The sequence below is a fragment of the Epargyreus clarus genome, unplaced genomic scaffold (assembly GCF_041222505.1).
Source record: "Epargyreus clarus isolate Ecla_fem2 unplaced genomic scaffold, WU_Ecla_fem_2.2 ptg000019l, whole genome shotgun sequence".
Taxonomy (NCBI): Eukaryota; Metazoa; Arthropoda; class Insecta; order Lepidoptera; family Hesperiidae; genus Epargyreus; species Epargyreus clarus.
In genome coordinates this window covers 14,670,051-14,693,353 of record NW_027332227.1, presented here as the reverse complement: position 1 = coordinate 14,693,353, position 23,303 = coordinate 14,670,051, and the positions used below count along the sequence as shown (strand labels likewise).

At 35.3% G+C, this 23,303-nt stretch overlaps 1 protein-coding gene across 2 annotated transcripts; it reads left to right on the top strand.

Moving 5' to 3' along the window:
• Positions 1-781: 781 nt before the first annotated feature.
• On the top strand, positions 782-18,769 carry LOC140750211 (aminopeptidase N). 2 transcript variants are annotated; one of them, XM_073083630.1, is made up of 15 exons: positions 782-806; positions 3,083-3,191; positions 3,754-4,016; positions 4,365-4,559; positions 5,481-5,636; positions 6,050-6,189; positions 8,624-8,813; positions 9,091-9,241; positions 10,772-10,983; positions 12,217-12,400; positions 12,975-13,173; positions 13,619-13,893; positions 14,235-14,434; positions 15,939-16,253; positions 16,639-18,769. In XM_073083630.1, exons 2-15 carry the CDS (start codon positions 3,114-3,116, stop codon positions 16,904-16,906), a joined length of 2,826 nt encoding a protein of 941 aa, XP_072939731.1. In that variant the 5' UTR covers positions 782-806; positions 3,083-3,113; the 3' UTR covers positions 16,907-18,769. The 2 variants fall into 2 exon arrangements, with proteins under 2 accessions (XP_072939731.1, XP_072939730.1); XM_073083629.1 differs by having other exon boundaries at positions 4,350-4,559.
• The last annotated feature ends 4,534 nt before the right edge of the window (positions 18,770-23,303 follow it).

Below are 23,303 nucleotides of genomic sequence, written 5' to 3'. Positions count from 1 at the left end.
CTGTTATCTCTTTCTCATAATTTTAATTTCTTAATTATCTTAATCTTATCTGGGCTTGATTAATGATGTCCATGGGCGGCAGTAGCCACTTACCATCAGGTGGACTGCATACTCGTCTACTATTCTTCTCCATAACGAAACACCTTGTGAAGTGGTGGTAGTTGTATTGACATTCAAAAAGTGCTCTGCAAAGAACCTATTTTGAATTTAAAAAAATGATTTGATTTGATTTATTCTTATATTATAAAAAAGTCAAAACCATCACAGTACTCTGTATATTTTTTCTGAAGTGAAGTCTACTAATACGCACTTGTCGAGCTCGGTGGACTATGGCCGTTCTCATTTAGAGAGGAGACCCGTGCCCTGCAGTGGGACATTAATGGGTTAATGATGAGTCTTACTTCTTGCTCCTCTCTGACACGTATTTTTATTAAGTACGCCAAAGAAATACTTATAACTTCATACGTACATAAGTACACACATTGTTATTACAATTAAGTGTATAATATTTTTTTAAAGTTTAATAAGGACTTAAAACAAGTTAATCAGTTATTACGCTGGTTTATTACGTTACCTAAAAACGTAACTTCGCGAAGACGAGAGTTTATATACCGTAAATATTGTGCAATAACGCAATAGGTTCCGAATTAGTCCTCAAAGGGATTATGTATAAAGCTAACAAGATCAGCGACAATATGACGTGACAATCACATGCCGTCAGCGCAAATAGGGCATATCCTGGAGGCAATTGGGTGGAACTGAGAGTGTGGAGTTCATACGTTCGCGGCCCGCCACGGTAGCCTGTTGTAAGTACCTAATTTGCGTATTTGTTGTTCATTTAAGTTATAGATTATAGCTAAGCTAAAAGAATTAAGAATAAGCTAAAGATTGTTTGTTTGTTTGGAGGCGTTAATCGCCAGTCTAATTGGATAAAATCTTTTTGATTTAAAAGCAATCCTGAGGAAGATATCTTGAATATCTATATTTGAGGCTGATTTGGCTATATTTGAGGACGCTACGATAAATAATAGAATAGGATAAAATCGGAGCTAATTATGAATAATAAAGGGAACATGTAAAATATTATTAAGCTCTCCTATTTACGATACTTAGCTACAATAAGCATGTATGTAAGGGTTCCAACTTGCTAGTGTAGATTGTCTTGCGGTCATGGAAAGAGCTTTTCTTCGCCAAAACATTATCTTATGAAGTTTTTTTTATATTAAAATGATACTTGGGTCCGATTATTTTGTATGAAGGTGGTATAAGTTTTCTGGTTCTGTATGGATTCTGATGGTTCCATTATCTTTCTGTTAGAATGTTGCTGCGCTCTATTTTGAAGAATGTGTTTAGATAAATATTTATATTCATAAGACATTGTTAGTTTTTTGGGGTAATAAGTTAATAACTCATTCGTGATCGGCTTCAGGCGGAACTTTTGTTTATTTAGGGTATCATATTAATATTTTAACACCAGTTGGACGGCATTCGCGATTGCTATCTCAATTTTATTAAAATAAGTTTAAATTTTTATAGTTATTTTATAGTAAGAATAGTGAATTTTAAATTTTTATCAAAACTATGCTAATTTAATTATTGTCATTACGGATATTTTTGCCCACAATTAGGCAGCGCGTGAAGAATCTACTATGCGACTTCATCGAAGGTTGGTGGAAAACCAAACAACCAGTTGCAATTTAGTCTTACTGTTCACGTATCGTAGAGGTGATAACCTGGTGGTCGGAGGTCCGAATCCTAATCCCTCTGATTTTCTAATTTATGTACGAATTATAAAAAATATCAAGGAAACATCGTGAAGACATCATTACGTCTGAGTGTTCTAAATAAATCTCGTTGTAATATGAAGTCTATCAAATTTGAATTTCACCAATTATGACCTAAAATCCTTTCTGACTTTAAGAGAGCCGTGTTCCGCAGTGGGACAATATGAGGTTAACAACGATCACCCACCCAAATGAATTGTGTTGAAGATGGACATCCATTGAAATCCTGATCGCGCGTTTCTTAACTTTGCACATCAGTACTTTCGAACCACGAGTCGCAGCCAACTTAAGGTGTATTATTGACCCTTTATGAGCAGTGATAGCCTAGTGGCCAAGAAACGCGGCCTCTCGATCGAGGGGTCCGAGGTTCAAATCCCAGGCACGCACCTCTCATTCTCAAATTTATGTGCCTATTAAAAATTAATTATCACTTGTTTAAACGGTGAAGGAAAACATCGTGAGAAAACCTGCATACCTGAGAGATTTATAAAAAAAAAATCATAAAAGGTTTGTGAAGTCTACCGATACGCACTTGGCCAGCGCGGTGGACTATGGTCTAATCCTTCTCATTCTGAAAGGAGACCCGTGCCCAGCCGTGGGACAGTAATGGGTTGATGAAGATGATTGACCCTCTATATAACGTTTTTACTAAGAGTCATGATTGGAAGTCGTATTTAATTCTATTATAGTTTGTTAGAACACTGCCAGCCCTAGTGTAGAGCGTGAGTGGCCGGAAGCAATAAATTCACGGGACGTATCTATTCGTGGTCACTTTTTATTTCACACACTGACCCGGTACAGTGACCAGATTTTTAGGTGTACAGGATATTAGGGTATCTTCACACTTTTCGATGAAGCTGTGATAAAAGGTATCTGTGGTAGAATAGAAAAACTGTTTCTTCTACATTATGTATTTATTGTGATATGAGTGAGACATTATTTGCATTGCATCGTTTTTTGTATAGTTTTATATTCATTATTATTAATTAATTTTAATTTATCATTGAAGATATAAAGGGGATTTTTCATAAGTGTTCTTACATTAAATACATTTTTTAAATTGGTATGAAGAAAATTGTAATAGGTATATTAATTTTAATGTTATTTTTAGTTGTACGAGTATATTAAACCTACTCAGATTAGACACCGTAAATCTCGCCAACCATTTATTTTAGATCAAAATAAAAATAAAAATTTCATTTATGTCTATCTCCTTTTATAACTCCACATAAAATTGGATTTTTCAATACAAAGGTTGCTATCAAATTCGTCATTGCTATTTTGTTTTTTTTTCGCAGGTCACATCACACCAGGCAAACGACACACAAGATGTTCAGCCAATTCGTACTCATGTGTGTATATCTTACACATACATGTGTGTCCGCCCATTCTCTGCCACCGGATAAGGTTTGTTATCCCGTCCTGCTCGATTCTCACCTTGTTAATCTCTGCAATGAAAATTGGTTAGAGGCACAATTTGGGTGACTGAGGATTTCAGTATAAGGATTACGAGAATTGACTTTAGCACTACTGCTTATTTAAACATCTTACGATAATATTATTGTGATGATGCAAGATCAGACGAAAGTATATCTCATATATGAGCTCATAGACATATGATTGACACCGTTCTATTGATGGATTGGCGACTTAAACTCGATCTTTTTCCTCACAAATAAGTTTAGAGAATATTTCCAAATGCAGATTAGTAACTCAGGGTTTAGTTCTGAATCATTATTTGGTACTAGTGGTCATTATCATGCATTTTCGAAGAGATCGATTTTATCTTTCTCATAGAATGTTTGAGGAAACAATCCTGCTGGTTAATGTTCACAGAATTATTATCAAAGTCTTGCTAGCTATGACAAATTGGTAAATTTTACATATTCTTGAGAGTATTGAAAATAAAATCTAAAATGGAAAATTTCGAAATTCTCTATGAGTTCCTAATAATATTTAACGTTTTTAGGTAGTTCCGTTCCACATCATCAAAACCCGAAGCATCGATCTGAATAACGCTTATGGCTTAGCCATGGAGAGCCGGCTGGACAAGGTGGTGGAACCAACCGGCTACCGTTTGGAACTAGAACCGTACCTGGAGGACGGAGTGTTCAAGGGCCACGTTAGGATCAACGTGACCTGGCTCCAGGAGTCCGATGAGATCACCGTCCACAGCGCTCATGAGATTGAAATCACTAATTCTGAAGTCAAAGCTCATATCCCGGCTGATTCGTAAGTTTTAAACGTTGATATTTCAATTACAAATTTAAATAAACAACCTGAACTTTAGTTGTGTACACCTATTTTTTCCTCGAGTCGGTCGTACATAGATACGTCGTACAAAGATACGAGCGACTTTAAAGTAGAAATAAGTTTAACAGCACAGCTTCTGTACTCGTTAACTCGTTGCTCTTTGCAGATTATCTGGGACAATACGTTCAACCATTTTGAAAGTTCAACAATATTGTAAGAAATAGATGAATGACCGCATTATTCTTTTAATCCCGAATTCAACTTATAATTAAATTGTTAGAGCGATTTCTTTCTTGTGGTAACATTTACTAGTCTTGTCTCATACAGAAAAGATCTCCAGAAGATCGGCGTAAAAAGGATGAGCCCAGATCCGAAGAAGCCAATCGTGATGTTGCGTTTAGAGAAGCCGGTGCCAGCAGGGTCTACAGGCCGATTAGAATTCAGCTTTAACGGGAACCTAGAAACTGGGACCACGGAAGCGTTTTTCAAGACTACGTATACCACTGAGCAGGAAGTAGAAAGGTAAAAAAACAAAGGTGGTGGAACTTTACGATGACACCATCGAGGCATCTTTCTTTGACTTATATTACAGCAGTATAGCTTCTGTTTATGTTAATTTCATTTTTAAAATCTTGAATATTTTCTAAGTTAGTTATAATTACGTTGAGTTTCATCCGAGCTCTATGTAGAAATTTTTGCTTAGCCATTCGTTACTTTTTCGAAAAAATATCAAAGTTTCTTTGTATTAAGTATATTCGATTCTAAATATTTTAGACAAAAGCACCCATGGGAGCATTCTCCGTTTATTGCCTTGCACACTTCGGGGACATTTTTCGCTAAAACCAACACAGTTCGTATTATAATCTTGTGGCGAGGATGAAAACGGGACCACTGTTTGTCTTGACTTTTAAATTAGATGCTTTTGGGCCCTGTAATTGCTTTTTGTTTGAACACGCCATAAGAATGCAAATCGCCTGTCACTTAGGAATTTGGATCATCAATCAAAGTGTAATCTTTAATTTGTTATGGAAAAGTTTGGCAAGATTTGGATGATTTATGTAGAAGTTTTCTAATGTGTCTCTTGATTTCAATAAACGAATAATGTGTACATAATTTTGATATCGATATTACGCTCTTTATTTATCCAAAGTTTTATTAAAACTGGACATTTACAATTTGTGTCTACTAAAAAATAATAAATTTAAATCTTTGGATAGATTGTCTATTCATTATGGGTATAAGTAATGTAAAGATAATTTGATGTTAATGTCATCATCATCGCCATCATATCCTAGATTTTCATTAAAAATTAGAAGGATTTGTGTCGTAGAGGCAAAGGAAGGTCCAAATTTCTAGACCGTGTGCCTTACCTTCGTGGAAAGAAATTTCAAACCATTACTTCTATCACAAATAAATTCTAAATTCAAAAATCTTTGTAAACAGGATGGTAGCAGCCACCCAGCTACGTCCGAACAACGCACGTCGAATGTTCCCGTGCTTCGACGAGCCTGGGTATAAAACACCGTTCGAGCTGAGCGTGGTGCGACCAAGGACCATGGTCGCACTGAGCAACACTCCTGTGGCCAGGAGTGAGGATATGTAAGTAATTAACTTTAAGAATTCGGAGTTATTTTAATAGGAATAACTGAATTTAACAGCAATAGTAGTAAAATTGATTTAGGAACCTGTGCTATCTATCGAATAAATAGAAGCCTTTGTAGTCTGGGTGCAATGGCATGATGATAAGGTCTGTGTGGGCCACTTTATTATCATCAAAAACATTATCCGATATTCATGTGAGACTTATTTTAGATTGACTAATTACATTAATGATGTCTTCAATATTTCAAGACTGCTGAGTATGTCATTCTGCTTTTTCTTCATTGTTCAGGACTTTTATGGCAGTTTTCCACGCCGGAATACCTTCTTCATATCAGGTTTCAATGTAATATCAATTAATATCAGTAAATAAATACTTTCCTCATCCTTTTATAATTTGACCAATCCGATAGAACTGGGGAGCCAAATGCAGTGTGGGACCACTTCGAGCGAACGCCACCCATGTCCACGTTCACCCTCGGCCTTGTGATCGCTGATCTGAAGCAACTCGGCAACTCTACTATTTACAAGGATGACACTGGTAACGAAATTGGTAAGTCTTTAAAGTTTTATAGTACCCGAAATCGACCAGAAACCTTATCAATAGTAATGGTGTAGTTCTAAAGTAGACTGATACTATAGTATTTATTTATTTTATTATATTTATTTATAATATTATATTTTTATAACTTGAAGTCATTAGAGCGTCCTTTTAAGCAATCGATGCATCAAAGAAAAAAAGGCAATAATATTGTTTTATAAGGAGTATCACACATAAACTTAATGTCTTTATACGAGTATGAAATAATCCTTTTATTAAATCGAATTTTTATTTTTTTCCATCCAGAATACTTTTCGACCTGCGATCGATATCTAACCATAAACTTTTTTCACTAAAACAATAAAAATTGCAGACAGTGTTTTATCATTGTTAAATTTGGCGACCCCATTTTTCAAGTTGAGGCGTTTTTAATTAAAAATCCCTTGCTTGCAACCCGAGCTTGAATTTGAGCGATCGTTTCGCTTTGTTAAGATCTCTGTGGACACTTCTGATTGTTTATATCGTAGATTTTAATTTAATTACCAATGTCTATATTTATATCTGAACACTGTTTGAAGGTGGTAGAAGCTTTTGTGATTCGACTCCAGCGGTACCACCGCCACACCTATTTCCACCTAATAACAGCAGTGTTAGGCGCTGCTGTGTTCCGGTTTGAAGGGTGTGGTAAGGGAGACATACTTTTCCGAGGCGTTCCAGCTTAGTCCTCAGGGGTAGCGGCGCATCTGTGGCCGACTTCAGGTAAGAAACTAATCCTATCTGGGGTTTATTATAGATGTCCATGTTCGGCAGTAGCCACTTACTATCAGGTGGACCGCATGCTCGTCTGCTACTCCTATATTATAAAAAAAATCCTTGAGCTTTCCCACAGCCGGGTTTGAGTCTTCTCTCAGATAGAGAGGGCTTGTTCCATATGGACTATGGCCCATGCCCACTACCCAAATGTGGTTTGGTAGACTTCATACACCTTTGAGAACTATATTTTTAAACACTGCTGGACATGCAGGTTTCCTCCCGATGTTTTTCTTCAAAGTTTTAAGCAAATGATAATTAATTTCTAAATTAATTCTCGTATTATGTGTCTATGATTAGGTCTTACTTTAATAACGTACTTAATGACATGTATTTTCATTAAATTATATATGTGTAAATAATAATAAATTACTTATAATTAATTATAGAACGCCATAGATTTATTTCATTTGGGAACTCGTATGTAATTAAACAGTAGTCGTAATTTAGTTTAACTCGCGTTAATTGTGTTCAATTATGATCGTAATGTAATTATGAACATTGAAACATATTATCCATATGTTTACTATATGTCATAGTGTGAGTAACATGTGATATAACTACATAGGTACCTATGTTGCGGAATTGGAACTAAGTACATATTTAATTGTCTTAGATTATTATGTCTCTTTAACATTTATCATCAAAATAAACCAGTTGCTAACAATTTATTATGATTTTTGAAAAGGTTTATAACTTTTTTGTTTGATAACTTTAAATTTCGATTTTCAGTTGGTTAAGCGGCACCAAGGTTATGCAACAATTATTCACGCAATAGTAGCCATGGGGTGGTCAGATGTCATCTCATGTTTTAAACATTTCCTTCCCTCATTACAGTTTATCAACTGTAAACGCCACTCTATCCTGATATATGAGACGTGTTACTGCAAATTACCGGCACATTCTGATCATCGTACGTTAGATCTTAATATCTTCTTCCCTTCTGCGAAGCCGGTTGAAACTTCATATCATGATTGTCGGAAATATTAATGGTATCGAAGCAGGAAAGTGTCCCTTCATCTCATAGAGCAGTTTCAAACATTAATATTTGATACTTACGTAAGTTCACATGCAATCATTGCAATCAACTGCAACTGAATTTTAACTAAGATATAACTGGCAGGCGTATATAAAATTAATTTTTGTTTTAAACATGATCGACGCTTGCTTCTAGATTGATTAAGACCGACTATTCAAAAAAATGTTCGCCACTAGAAGAATGACAATAGTATTTTTTTTTTATTTAACAAATATCTTAAATTCAATAACTAATACTAAATTTATCGTTTTCGTTTATTTATAACATATGTAGCAGACAGTTTAAATTTGTATTATAGGTCTTGTAACTGTTTTCAGAATTTCTTATTGTTTCGAATTTGGCTATGAGGGCCAACTTGTATCACCCTGTATACATGCATACGTTAAAAACACATTCCCCACCGCAATAACAATTACATGAATATATTTTCTTACCATATAGGCAATTGAGGGAGCCAGAATCACAATTTTTATTTTAAGAACTTATTTTATGTTTTTCGTTTATTAGTTTGAAGTTTTTTAGTTTTTTGCCCGCAGTGAGTAGGTGGTGCAAAACTTGTTACCTTATATACATATAAGTTTTAAATTTATTTCGTAGAGTTGCGTGTATGGGGCCGACCAGAGTTCCTGCAAGCCCTAGAAGGCGTGAATGAAAAGTTGTCCAGGGTTTTTGAAGAAATTGCTACCTTCTGGCAGGTTCCTCTCCCATTACGCAGGCTGGATATAGTGGCTCTTCCCAACTACCAGGGTGTGAAGCCTGCTGACAACTGGGGACTGATTGTTTTCAAGTAAGTCTTTATCATGCTTATTGTATCTTATTTACAAGAGGCTTAACAAAGGTGTTCAAAGGTAGCCACACGACTGTATGCGGAGTTCCTTTATTTTCGAGATTTTCAGATATTTATCTTTTAGCGACAATTTGATATTGGATGGACAGCATGTACCAAGTTTATCTTTTTTCAGGTCTTCAGGTTGCTATTTAAATAAATGTTCACAAAATATTTGTTTTTTTTTTCTAATTTAGTTTTTTCCCAATGTCTAATTCTTTTCCTCATTTCTTACCAGAGAAAGTGATCTAAGCAGTCGTGGATACCTTCAACTAGCCCAGGAGCTGTCGTACCAGTGGCTCGGCGCGTTCACCACCCCCGCTTGGTGGTCAGATGCGCACGTGAACAAGGCTCTCGTTGGATACTTGGCAGCAGAAATTGCTTTCAAGGTAAGTTGAAAGTTTTCTCTGTGGTTTCTGTCACATTTATATTTATTTTTTAACGTATTAAGCATTGCTGTTCTGATCTGAAGGCTGAGACTGACTGAGGCTTTATGCTAGACAGATACTGTTTTCTGTGACCGATTTTACTTAGGACTTGTTTTTTTTTAATTATTTCATTTATACTTAAGTCGCAGACGAGCGCTCATCTGGCAATTGCCTGCGGCGACATCTGTAATAAACTCCAGATTATATAAGATCCTACCTGAGGCTGCTAAGTTGGATCGCCTCGGATAAGTATATCTCCCTTACCACGCCCTTTAAGGCGAGATAGATTTCGGATATCAATAATAGTCAATCAGTGGATTAACTATTTTTTTTTAAAGCACTAAATAATAATTCAGTTAGTAGTAGTACATTCAGTAGTAGTACTTTAATAAAAAAATGACGAATAACAACAGACATTTTATTTTGAACCTATTTGAGTGTGCGTTTTAACGGTTTATTAATTTTCAAATAAGTCATCATTTTAATTATGTCTACCTTATAATTCCATTCCATACCAAAACTACTTGGAAGTTCTAATACTCTAGCATAAACATTCCATTAAACAAAGTTACAAAGTTGTGCGAGACTAACTGAACATTGTATAAATAACATTAGCGTTTGTAACTTTCCGAGTTACTTGCGGCTACTTTGCGAAACCTTAACATTTAATTCGCATACTTAATGTTTATGCATACTTAATGCATACTTAATGTTTATGGTTGGTACACTCGAATAATACTAGAAGCATAGTTACTGACTGAACTGTTTTGAAAACTTTAAGTCTATACTATAATATTATAAAGAGGAAAACTTTGTTTGTTTGTTTGATTGTAATAAATAGGCTCAAAAACTACTGGACCGATTTTAAAAATTCTTTCACGAAAGCTACATTATCCACGAGTAACATAGGCTATATTTTATATGAAATATATTTGATAAATAGATTTTGAGGCGGTACAAAGTTTGCCGGGTCAGCTAGTTTAAATATATCGGAGGTACTCGTCGAATTTTTGCATTTACACGTTGGAATTGTATAATTAACATTGTTATCAACATCAACGTCATTGTCAGTATCCTCATCATGTTTATCATCAATAATTCTATCAACATTGTCGTAAACGAGATAATGTGCTTAATGTATGATAGGAGACCAATCTGTGTGTACCAGTGGTACATTCAGAATGAATAGACTTATAATTATAATAAACCCATTACAATCCCACTTCTGGGCACGGGTCTCCTCTCAGAATGAGAAGGCTTAGGCCATAGTCCATCGCGGTGGCCAAGTGCATATTGGTTCACATCCCTTTGTAAACTTTTTTTAAAGATTTTCAGGCATGCAGGTATCAGGTTCATAAGCTTCACATAATTCAATTACAAGTTAGTAGACTATACACATCTATTAGAAAAAAAATAGGCATATAAAGGACTGAACATGTCTATCTATTACCGACTGAAGGGTTCAATTAATAATTTATTTCGTCTGCTTAGATCAACAACGGTTCAGAAATGGAAGGCAAGTGGCCGATGACGGTCCTCTACTCCCTGTACTACGAGTTCAGCAAGCGGTACCCGCACTCCCGAATCACGGGTATGAAGCAGGAGACCGCGTGCACCAAGATCGAGCTGCTCTTCCGCATGTTCAACTATACTTTGGGAGGCGATACTTTCAAGAGAGGACTGAGGAAGTTTATTGAAGACAAGTATGTTTACGTCATTCTTTCAAAATTAATATTCGACTCATGTATTGTCTTTTATTAGATTGTGGTAGCAAAAGAACATGCAGTTCATCTGATGGTAAGCGGTCACTGTTGCTCATGGAGATCCGTGACCATATAGAAGTGGGGTTTTGAAGAACCTCAAGCCGAACACCGATGCTTTGTCATCCGTGAAGACTATGGTGGTCTCCTCCTTTGAAAGTTAGCCAGCATCCACTTCCCTCCAGTTTAACGTAGAATTGCTTCGCGCTAGAAATAAGTTTGGCTATAGAGCCCTACTCGTCAGGGCATACTGGTTGTATCTTTTAAATGCTGAAACTCTGATATTAAACTTTTTATGTATAAAATGGTTGGTATTTGGATCTCTATCCTATATATTAAAACTCTAGCACTAGTGGAGTCTATTTGTTTATTTCATCTACGTTTTACATAATGGCGGAAATTCGCATTGTCGAAACAAATATCAAACTCTAGGAAACTTACCTATCTCCGTCCGCGGGAAAGTTTCTAACCGCTCGTCGCATGAATAAATTTGCTTATAAATGGTGCTTATTTACAAGAAGTCACTTAAGCAGCAGGTAAGCTTCGAAAACTGAACAATATTACGCTGATTTAAGTTTAACTCTACACTTCGCCTGCGGTTCCGCTCGTTGGTTAGCGATTTATGAATTTATAAGAGATCAAGTAGAATAAATGCTCTTAACCAGAAGGCTAGCAGTACATAACTACTGATGTCCAACTCATGGTAAAATGCCATTGCTACAATTATATATCTGTAAGCAATACCGAACACGATTGAGAGTTGACTATACGAATTCGGCCACTGATGCGTTACTACTTTCGAGGACTAAATTGAAATATGTATGTCTACACTAATATTATAAAGAGGAAAACTTTGTTTGTTTGTTTGGTTGTAATGAATAGGCTCAAAAACTACTGGACCGATTTAAAAAAATCTTTCACGATTCGAAAGCTACATTATCTACAAGTAACATATATTTTATATGAAATATATTTGATAAATACATTTTGACAGTTTGCCGGGTCAGCTAGTATTGTATATGTATATGTCTCTCTCTTACAACTGTTGTTTGTTGGCTCTATTTTTATCAAGCAGGAATAGGTGTGGCTGTGGTGCTGCTACAATGAAACCACGACGGATCCTACTGGAGTAGTTGGACTACATCAAATACAACACTTTATTAATAACTTTTGCAGGAGATTCAAGACCTTTACCGGCGAAGACATCTGGTGTTCTCTCAGCTCAGCTGCAGTGAACGACAGCAAGATCCCGAAGGAGGTTAGCGTGAAGACCATTGCTACGAGCTGGATCGATAAGGACCGCTTGCCACTCATCAGCGTTAAGAGGAACCATGATAGCAATACTGCGGTTTTGACACAGGTAACACTTATTTTGTATTGATTTTTTTGTCTTTCTTACAGGTATTATTACTATCCAAATCTATCCATTTTTCATAGGACAGATAGTGACGATTTCTAGTACGTGGACATTGTTAAATGTCGATCTTATGTCGCTACATTAGATCTGTTGGTTATTAAAACGGTTATAATCCCACTTTTTATGCAGTTAAATATTCAAATGTCTGGTCATACTTTCCGTTTCGAAATGGTTTTTAAAAGAGTTTTTATTCTGAAGTTTAAGTTCACTTACATATATCAAGTACAAGTTCAAAGTTGTGCTCTAGCAAGTTAAGAAAAGACAGACTTTTGGTTAATCGTGTGCACTATCATGTTCATCGCAGTTTGACTGGCTCCAAGGTGAAATCTGTTAGTTTAATAGATTTTTTGTCGTTGACATGTATGACAGAGTATTTTATGACAAAGGTGACAAAGGGTATTGGGTCTTCAGCTACGGCGGCGTGTTGTTTGCTAGAATACGTCAAAATATTTTTTGTACAAATTTCATGCCTCAATTTCAAACAGATTTCATACAAACCCATGGTTTCTTGAAACAGAAAGTATACCTTCGCGAGCGTCCCCATGATGTTCCTGACGCAGCAAGGATGTTATGGTGGGCTCCCATTGTCATCGCACGGAGTGATAAGTTGGACTTTAATGACGTGGCACCCATAGCTTGGATGAAGGACAGGGAGCTGAAGATACCCAACATGCCTGGAAAAGATAGCTTTATTATCGTCAATCCTGAAGAAATTGGTAAGTTATTTGGAATAGAATTTTTGGCATAATATTTTTAATATTTTGCAAAGAGTATCATCGAATAATCTGGCTGAATGAATGGATATGGATATATCACTGGTTATTGGTAATTTAAACGCATAATTTCAGTTATATTTTCATGTGTTTGTTAACAAATGTGATTAGATTTGCATTTTGGCGTCCTGCATTCTATATATACTTCCTTTTTTTTAAACGAGTTTTTATTTTGTACTGCGTTATATGCATACGAAGAAGACTAGATTTTCCCAATGTAATGATTAATGTTTAACCAATCGAGACCGAATAAAACTAGTTATTATTCACATGATGTGTCTCACTGTTGCAATTAAAACAAAGAAAACTCGTACAGTTGTAAAATTTTGAGTGTTTTGTATATATGAAAGTTTCAGAAAAAAACATTACATTATGGAATATTTTTCAGCTCCATTCCCAGTGAACTATGAAGAGGAGAATTGGAATCTCCTATCAGCGTATCTGCAAAGCGACAAACGCGTGCTAATCCCAGAGCTGACCCGAGCCAAGCTCTTGCATGACGCATGGAACCTTGCATATGCGGGGGAGCTGTCATTCGCGACCGCTTTCAATATGACGCTGTTCTTGAGGCAAGAGAGACACCACTTGGTGTGGGACCCGGTCTTCACCATGATCGACCATATCGGAAGACACATCTGTCAGTGTATTCATGAGAAATTCCAGGTGAGGTGTTTTAAAATAATTATTTTGTATCTTCACCATCATCAACGTCAATTTCCTATTTTACAAAATATTAAGTAAAATTTAAATTATCATAGTCTATCATTGGTCTCGTGAGCTAAGCTAGATTTTAATTGATATATTGTAGAGTACCTAGATATGTAATGAGTAAGTATAAACGTATGGCTAAAGTCGTAGCCCCCCACATTATTTATTTTCCTTTGTCAATGCAACATACAAACACAGACCCAGAACCGAACAGTTCAGTCGGGGATAGAACCCGAAACAAATGACCCGAGACAAATGTTTACATAAGATGCGTACTTACTATTACTATTTCACAGGCCTACGTCAGAATTCTATTAAGTCCACTTTACGAGGAGCTCATCAAAGACGTGAGGGAAGACGAGGAGAATTGGAGGAAGAACCTTCGCGGGTTGACCAAGACCTTCCTCTGCCAAGCTGGCTACAAACCTTGCATCCAGGAAGCACAGGAGCAGTACAGCAAGTGGATGCAAGCTAAGAACCCAGATGAGGGGAATCCGTAAGTATTTTTTATATATCTGCATATTTGAACAGTGGTTGAAACTAAAATTTCCTTCTAAATGACGAAATAATTAAAAACCTAAGAAAAAACATTTCGATCACAAAAGTTGTCCAATTAAAACTTGACATATTTAACGTTACATTTTCGCCTCTTAAATTCACGAACGAAAAATTATTTGCAAAGTCGCAAAAAGTCATATTCTGAACAATATTTTTCTCAAAGAAGATGGAGATGCGACGTCGACTTGTTCTACTCGTTTCGTCGAATTAATTCAATTAACGTCGTCAGAACTCGACATAAATCGTCTATAGAACTCGTCGGACGGTAATAACTGGGCCAGATAATCTCGTCAGTCCTTTGCGAGTTGCGGAGCGCACAAATATGAATTTTCTGCCGAGATCTCTTATCTGGAATAAACCGGATTCGGACTAAGATGTTTTTTATGGAATTTAAACTTCTTTGACTGTCACAAAAGAAATGTTTCGCTTTATACTCTCACTTATGTCTTTTACTGGATTATCCGCAAGAGAAATCGTGTGATCTAGTGCTAAAATATGTGCAAAACTTATCCATATACAGAAACTGCTCAAATGAGTCCAAATCCATTGTCTTTAAATTCTTTCATTACGTTACTGAAACCCTTAATCTTTATATCAGCCGCTCTGACAAAAATGCCTTATATTTTTTCTCTACGATATTCTTTGCAATTACAGAGTTCCTTTTAGTAACAACTCCTTTCGTGACATTAAAAATGTTTCCTGCAATATTATAGAAATAAATATCAATTACGTGCTTGAATTAATTTACTTCAGGAGCCTTTCATCCCGCTCAGTGGATCATAATAACTGGAAAAGATCTCATCAGGGCTAGCCAATTACCAAGCGCACAAATTTGATTCATTCTCCGCTAAGAACTCTTTTATTAGATGTTCGTGGCTAACTGTTATTAAACGAATCCCATTAGAGAACTCTGCAGTACCTGCTTAATTGTAATGAAGCTTATTGTTTAATTAAATGTTATTCCCTGGTAGTTTGGGTTTTTTGTCTATTGAAAGTTCTGATTTAATTACGCTTCTTTTATTTTCGTTCGTTACGGTTTGTGGCAAATTTGATTGTTTCCCATTTTCGTTACTATACTGTATGGGGTTATTGTTATGGGATACATTGCACTTAAGTTGGCTACAGTCCGTTCGTAAATGATAGTCGATGAAAAAAAATATTCTTAGAAAATCAGTTTTTTTAATTGATATATCATGCTTATACGACTTTTACTAAAGTGTTTTTTTTCCTGTTAAATAATATTGCTTGCAAAACAGCAATAAAGCACAAAATTTGTTACGCAACAGAAACTTAAAATTATTTGCATTTAAATTTAAACAAATCCTTGAAAATATTTTTTTAAACATACTTGGAATAACGATTTTTGTCTACTACAAAATTCTGTAAATATGGTTTATATTTACATTGCGATACTTGCATGAAATCTGCTCATCTTTTCACAGAATATCCAACCAGTACATCTGCCCAGTCTTCAAGTGGGGATCGCAAAAGGAGTGGGAGTTCGGTCTCCAGAGGGTCATCAACTTCCCTCCCTCCAGGAAGCAGAGCGAGCGGACCTACTTGCTGAAGACCCTGGCCGGTTGCCCGGTCGACGAGTACAAGATTAATCGGTTACTCAACATAACCGTATTAGAAGGCAACGGGAACTTCACTGAGACGGATATATTCCTCATCTTCAGCATGCTGACCGGTGGTTCTCAAGGTTACACCACACTGTTCAACTTCTTGAGCAACAATTGGGACGTCTTGAAGGAGAAGTAAGTATAATATTATCATGCAGTGAGTCATGACAATAACTTGACCTTGTGAAATTATTATTAAAACAGAGGCTAAAATAAACTAGACTACTTAGTTGTGCTTTTTGGATACAGGACAGCAAAGGACAGGACAGCAAAGTAGACTCTCTGTTAAAAAGTTAAATTATTGAGTTTCCTCTACTAACACTACTACTGTTTACTGAATGTAAAATTAGATAACATAAAAAATATATTATTAGAAGTAGCAAAGTATCTGTCAACGTCTATGTGAATTTTATCTTATGCAGAACTAGTTAATAATCTTCACGGATTACATTAATATTAGGTGGCAGGCATGTACCTGACTCTTCGCTTCCTCTATATAAATAATTGTTCACTTACACAGGTTTGCAAGCAAAACCAATCTCTGGGACAACCTGATAACTTCAGCAACATCTCAGTTCACGACGCAAGCTGGCCTCGACCTGGTCTCCAACTTGTATGTGGCCCACCAGGGAGAGTTTGGTTCCGCTGAGCACATCATCGAGAAATCCATGAGGAATATCCGAGAAGAGGCAAAATGGTCTGCTGAGAACCTTCCAGTTATTGAGAAATGGTTGGATGGGTATCTCGCTGGTTCGGATGTTAAAGATGACCAGTTTATCAAGAACTAAGATGAATATTAGCTTTCTTGTTCATAAGAGGTCAATCAGTGTTTTATATATTGTCTGATTTGACATTCAAAACATTATGCTAAGTTTAAGACACTGTTATTGATCAATTTATGAATATTGGATTTGATATTGGTATACTATGGATACATAAATATTTTGGTATTTAAAAATAGTATTCTAGCACCGATTCTATACATAATAATAGTGCATAGATGGGGTCAGAAAATAATTTAATAACTTAGCCTTGATTGTATAAAGTAGGTTTGGTTTGGATTTTAATAGAATTGTAGTTAGGAGGAGTACTGTCGAGTAATACTAAGAGTATTATTCTGAGACAATAATATATTATAACTATAGATACGTTACTAGTTTACTACACAACATAAAAAAGTGAGCGAAACGCGAGTACATTAGCATTAGAATATCAATTGCTACGCCGCGCGAAAGTATCTGGGGTCAACAAACACCAATTGGTTGCTTTTGTATGTTTCAAGTTTTACTCGCTAGTAACTATCTTTACTTATTATATCAATGTTTTGAGAGCAAAGATTAGACTTTGATATAAAACTTTTTAACTTATTTCTTTAGGCTTATTTATCTTTCTGAAGGTTCTGTTACGGGTCACACATTTTACAAAATACATTGTTTTACAAGATATCTTGAAGATATAAAAATTACGCCTTTGAAACTATTTTACGGGAAGTGTAATACACATATCTTTATTATTATTATGCAAATACGTTCTTGTACTAAGGCTGCGGACAATTATAAGCGGAAAGTGTAGAAAGAGCGAGTGTGTTTAGTTGTGGAACGGAGACAATTGTTTAAGGATTCGTTGTAGCTAATTGTAAGTTATTTTATGCTCATCAAGGCTCTGTGACTAAGAATCACTGCTTATTGCAAGTATTTAGGAGTCGGGCTTTATTTAAGAGTTTAATATAATATTTTGTTTAATGATATTGAAAACAATGACACATCTAAGCGCTGTGAATTAGTTTCGATGTAATCATTATTAAAAGTATTACTAGATTATAAATTGTATAAAAGGTGTTTAATTAAAGTATTTAAGTACAAAAACGAATAAATTTATAAAATAATGTTTTATTGTAATGTTTTTTAATAAATCATACCATTAAGGTGGTGCAATGTTACATGTAAATGTTCGATAAAATTATATTTTATTTTACTACTACAAAAAGGAGGATATTTATTTTCTAGTTGTTTTGTAACATAAAGTAAGATGGTGCATTCATATTGCAGAGATTGCAGTAATGACTTCATATTAAGATTTTAAGATTTTAAGATAAGATTACTTCATACTAACTTTTTTAACAACGTAACATTTTACAAATGCAGTATGAAGATCTTGTAGCGACCTCCCGCTACTCGTCAAGAGATGGCGCCACGAGTATTCTGAATCACGCTATTGAAGTTTTCTAAATATCTGGCATATATACAAGCTCCGAACTGAGACTGTTGGAGCACAGCCGCTCCCCGGGCATGATCACCTAGCCCGGCGGGAGATCTCCCTTTGCCAAAATCTTATGAATAATAACGAATCTGTAATTGATATCAAAGGAGGATCAAAGCCTATTTTAGCTCGGAGCAGTGACTATGGAATAATAAGCTCGGATACTTACTACTGTTTTCAACTGTTTTAGCGACTTCCCAAAGAAGAGAGGTTATCTATTCGACGCGTATTTTTCAATACAGTACACATTGTTTTTGATACATAAAAATGATAAAGGTAAGGGTATTATTCTTTCGCATTTTATTGAATTGTACAATCATTTTCTGTAAGTTTTATAAATATTTGTCTATGTATAAAATGTGTTATGTTTAATACAGCTTAATTAATAAATATATATTTGTTTTATTTTCATTTCCATACGTTATGTTATTAGGTTCCTGATGAAACATATTTCTAATTATAAATACATTTTTATAATATAGAAGTAGCAGACGGGAGTGCAGTCGACCTGTTGGTAAGTGGCTATTACCGCCCACAGACTACTGTAATCGACCCTAGATAAGATTCTTCCATTAGATAAGGTTCCTTCCTATCTGAGGTTGGCCACAGAAGCCCCGCTAACCCTGATAATTAAGCTGGAATGCCTCGAAAAAGTATTTCTCTCTTACCACACCCTTCAAACCAGAACACAGCGCTTAATACTGCTGTTATTAGGTAGAAACAGGTGTGGCGATGGAGCTGCCGGAATCGAACCATAAAGGGTTCTACCACCTTTAGATTATAACTATTTATTTAATAATTATTTGTTTTGTAATTAAATAGATTTGTATCTCAACTTTAATGTTATTAATATGTCTTAAGGCAAAGTAGAGAAGTAATAATTCATAATTTTCCTGTTTAGGAAATAGTTTAAATGGCAAATTAAATTATTATTTAACCACGATTACTCCCATCAGTATTTTCCTAGTATAATTATTATAAAATAGAATAAAATGATCCATTTTAATACAATGAATCTAAGGAACAATACATAGAAACTATTTATATAGGTATTTATAATTATTATCTATTACCTATATATTATATTTCTGGTTTTTAACACTACTTACGCTAACTTAAAAAAGAGGTCTAAAATAAAAGCGAATTCTAAATATTTTCTATTTTTAAGTTTATAAAATTCTTCAACATGGCCTTCAATCTGTGAGTTTATCATTGCTTTTAAGTTACTATATTCCATGAATTGTATATCTATTGTCAAGGTCTAAGGTTTAGATAACAGAAATATAATTGTTATGATAACATGCTAATCACATAACAGAATGTTTAGGAGACGCTTAGAAATAAATTTGTAATATCGAAAATTACCAAATATTTTATTAATTTACATAAATACAAAGTTTGAAAAAAAATACAACTAGTCCTAAATATTTTTAACAGAATTTGTTATCTTTTAAAAAATGGCGTTCGGAAGTGTCGTTTTGGTATCCGTTGGTACGACTTCTGTATATTTTAGATACTACGACAGCATTGTAATGTTTTATTATAATAAGCTAAGTTATATAATTTGATGCGATGGCCTGAGATTAATGTGATCATACATTTTCCTTGTACCGAGAGTTACGGTGTTATTAATCGGCATTATTTATTATGTGATGAGATATAAAGTTGGTATAATCCTGGTTCGACTCCGAATACACTATCGCTAGATCTATTTCTCTCTAATAGCAATAAGTAGCTTAGTGTGCTGCTGTGTTTTGGTTTATAGGGCATGGTAAAGATGTCCCTGTAGTTCCAGGACTAGAATAGGGCTACGGTATCCCCTGCATGTCGTAAGAGGCGACTAAAAGGGGCTTCCGGGGTTGCGGGCGGCAAGAGTGGGAGCTCGAACCGCCCGGCCAGCGGCACCGGGAAGGACGGCGGTATGTGTGGTCGCATACCGTCGTGCCCACCAGACGGTGTGGCGAGCGTCAAGCTCACCTGGGCGGAGCAAGATGGGGCAACACGCTAAGAGGACTCCGGTTGCGTTCCTTTGGAGATCCCGGAGTCCTCTACGCAGGGCCGAGGACGGCCACCGGGGGGGTTTTATTGCGGTAAGTATCCCACAAAACCCCGTACCGCTCTCACGGCATAGGGTACCTTTTGAAGGTTTCCCCCTCGTAAACAAAAAAAAAGAAAAGGGTATGGTAAAGAAGAGACACTTATTTAATGCGTTCTAGCTTGAGTCATATAGGGCATCTATGACTCACGCATTTCTGACATTACGTAGTCTCTAGTCCTATCTGGGGTTGGTTATAGATGTCCACAGGCTGCAGTTACCACTTACCATCAAATGAACTGCATATTCGTGTGTTCTAAAGCTCTTCTAAGGCTTTTCCTAAGGAGACCACGAAGGGTTCGACATTAGAGAAGAATCCATTTTTTAAGTGTATAAAACGGGATTATTATTACTAACTGTCGTGTTTTTATAATAATCAAGCAGAATGAAGTACAAACTCCAAGTCTTTACGGTCCATTTTCAGGGCAAAGTGAATATCCGGAGCGAAGCAGCGCTTCTCCGACGCTTCCTGTGGAATATTGGAGAAACGTTTAGCGAAATTACTGAGTTAAAACTCTTGCTTCTAACTTTGTATTTGGATTATAAGTATTAAATGATGTACAAAGTTTACCAGTCGGTCTGTCGGCAGTTGAGCAGCTGGCAGTTGACTGTTTTTGTAAATATACAAAAAAATCGAAATTTGTAAACTATGTAACTCATTTATATAATATTTTTTGGAATCTTTAAATCCAAAAAAATTAAATTCTAAATTGTATATATGTACATGTGTTTTGAGAAGCTAGGCAGAAGGCTATGTGTTTAGTTTTTCGTTGTGTTCCTGTGTTTCAAGGCATACCTATTAAGCTTTTGGCTGCTGTTAGTTTTGTAAGATAGAAGCCTGTAAACTTACACATACACATACAATTTTAAGTTACACTTAGCAGTCTCTTTGAAGAATCAAACTAGCTTATAAACTTTCTGCATGATGATAATGTCTGCAAAAATTCGTGAAGAAAGAATAAGAAACTTAAAACATAACTAATGTAAATCAAGGTATCGTGGATAATTTACATAATTGAAAATGCAAGTATGAAACAGACATTTAGGCCTCACCCTCGGTAGATAAATCTTTTGTAAAGAACTCAACTGAGTCTTGAATACTGATAAACCATCTTTCAGGTAACACAGGAGTCGGCAACCTGCGGCTCTTTCTATGTGAAGCTGCGGCGATTTAGTTCCATATACAAATATGATTTAATCTATTAAAAAAAATCGTACATTTTTTATTAGGTTTATATTTTCTATTTAATAACTATGTAAAGCTTTTTTGATAATTGTTTTTATTGAATTATATGTTAGTGTTGTAAGTAAATGTAAAATTGTTTTAATTACACGCTTTTTATTAGCTTCACCTGTATGTTTGTATGTTTGTTTGTATGTTTGTAACCGACTTCTTTGGGCGCGATTTTGACCCACTTTAAACGGCCAGATTTCGTTCAAACTTTGTAGATTTATTGAGGACCGATGAAAATACACGATTTTAATAATTTTGTACCATTGTCCTTATCAATATCCTCAGGATTAACGATTTTCGAGGCGAGAGAAAGCGCCTTATGGAGCGTTCAGGCAAAGTTACTAGATTGATTTTTAGCTTTGGAAAATAATAATATTATTTCCCTATAACTCAAATGTACTGAAACATATGTATAATGCCATCTTGTAGAATGATTTTTAGGATTCCGTACTCAAAGGATAAAACGAAACCCTCCGCTGTCTGTTCTTGAGTCACAGGGCTTTATCTCTTAAACCGTAATAGATAGACACTTGATTTTTTTACAAACGATGCATGATGGTGGTCGCTATAACAACAAATACTAAAAATAATAAAATAAATATAGTTTAAAAAACTAAAAAACACGCTTTTATGTTAAAATCAACTAAAAAGCAAAAAATAATCTTCAATCTAGGAATCAATTAAGGAACAGTAAATAGTATAATTGTGGAAAAAGTGTGGGGCGCTTTTCGAACCTGATAAATGGAGCACCCCACGCTTTTTCCACAATGATACTATTTACTGTTCCTTAATTGATTCCTAGATTGAAGATTATTTTTTGCTTTTTAGTTGATTTTAACATAAAAGCGTGTTTTTTAGTTTTTTAAACTATATTTATTTTTTATTTAAATAAAAAGTGATTATGTAATAAAACCATAAACATAATATACATAATTTGTTGTAAATAAACACTACTTATGTATGGAGAAAAAATATATTTCTTATGAATAAAAAATATTATTGTTTTTATGTAAAAAAACTATTTATGCAAGTACAGGTGAGAAAAAAAATTGTGGCGCTTTAAAAATTTTTAAATTTTGTGATTGTTATTTTAGGTTCTTCCAACTTAAAAGGTTGCCGACGCCTGACTGTTAACACGATAAAACTCCGGTAAGCATTTTTCCAATACTTCTATTGCGGAAGCTCGTCAGATGGAGTGGAGGCTTCTACGCTCAGGAAATTCACTTTGCCTTCGTGTAATGTTCAGACTTTAGTCTGTATTTGTTTTTAATACTTCTGCATTAGTGTGTATACACATACATATATACACGAATTTTAATAATACATGCATTTAGCTTTTTTACATATAGGAGTGGTAGACGAGCATGCTGTCCACCTGATGGTAAGTAGCTACTGCCGCCCATAAAAATCTGTAATCAAACCCAGTTAGGGTTGGATTCCTACCTGAGGTTGGCTACAGATGCGCCACTACTCCCGAGGTCTAAACTGGAAAGCCCTAGGCTTTCCAGGACCTGTAACTTTTTTTTTGCTTATTAGGAAGCATGATATCTGCCAAGTAGCTTCCATCAGCGTTGATTCAAATTTGCAACCCTTTTTA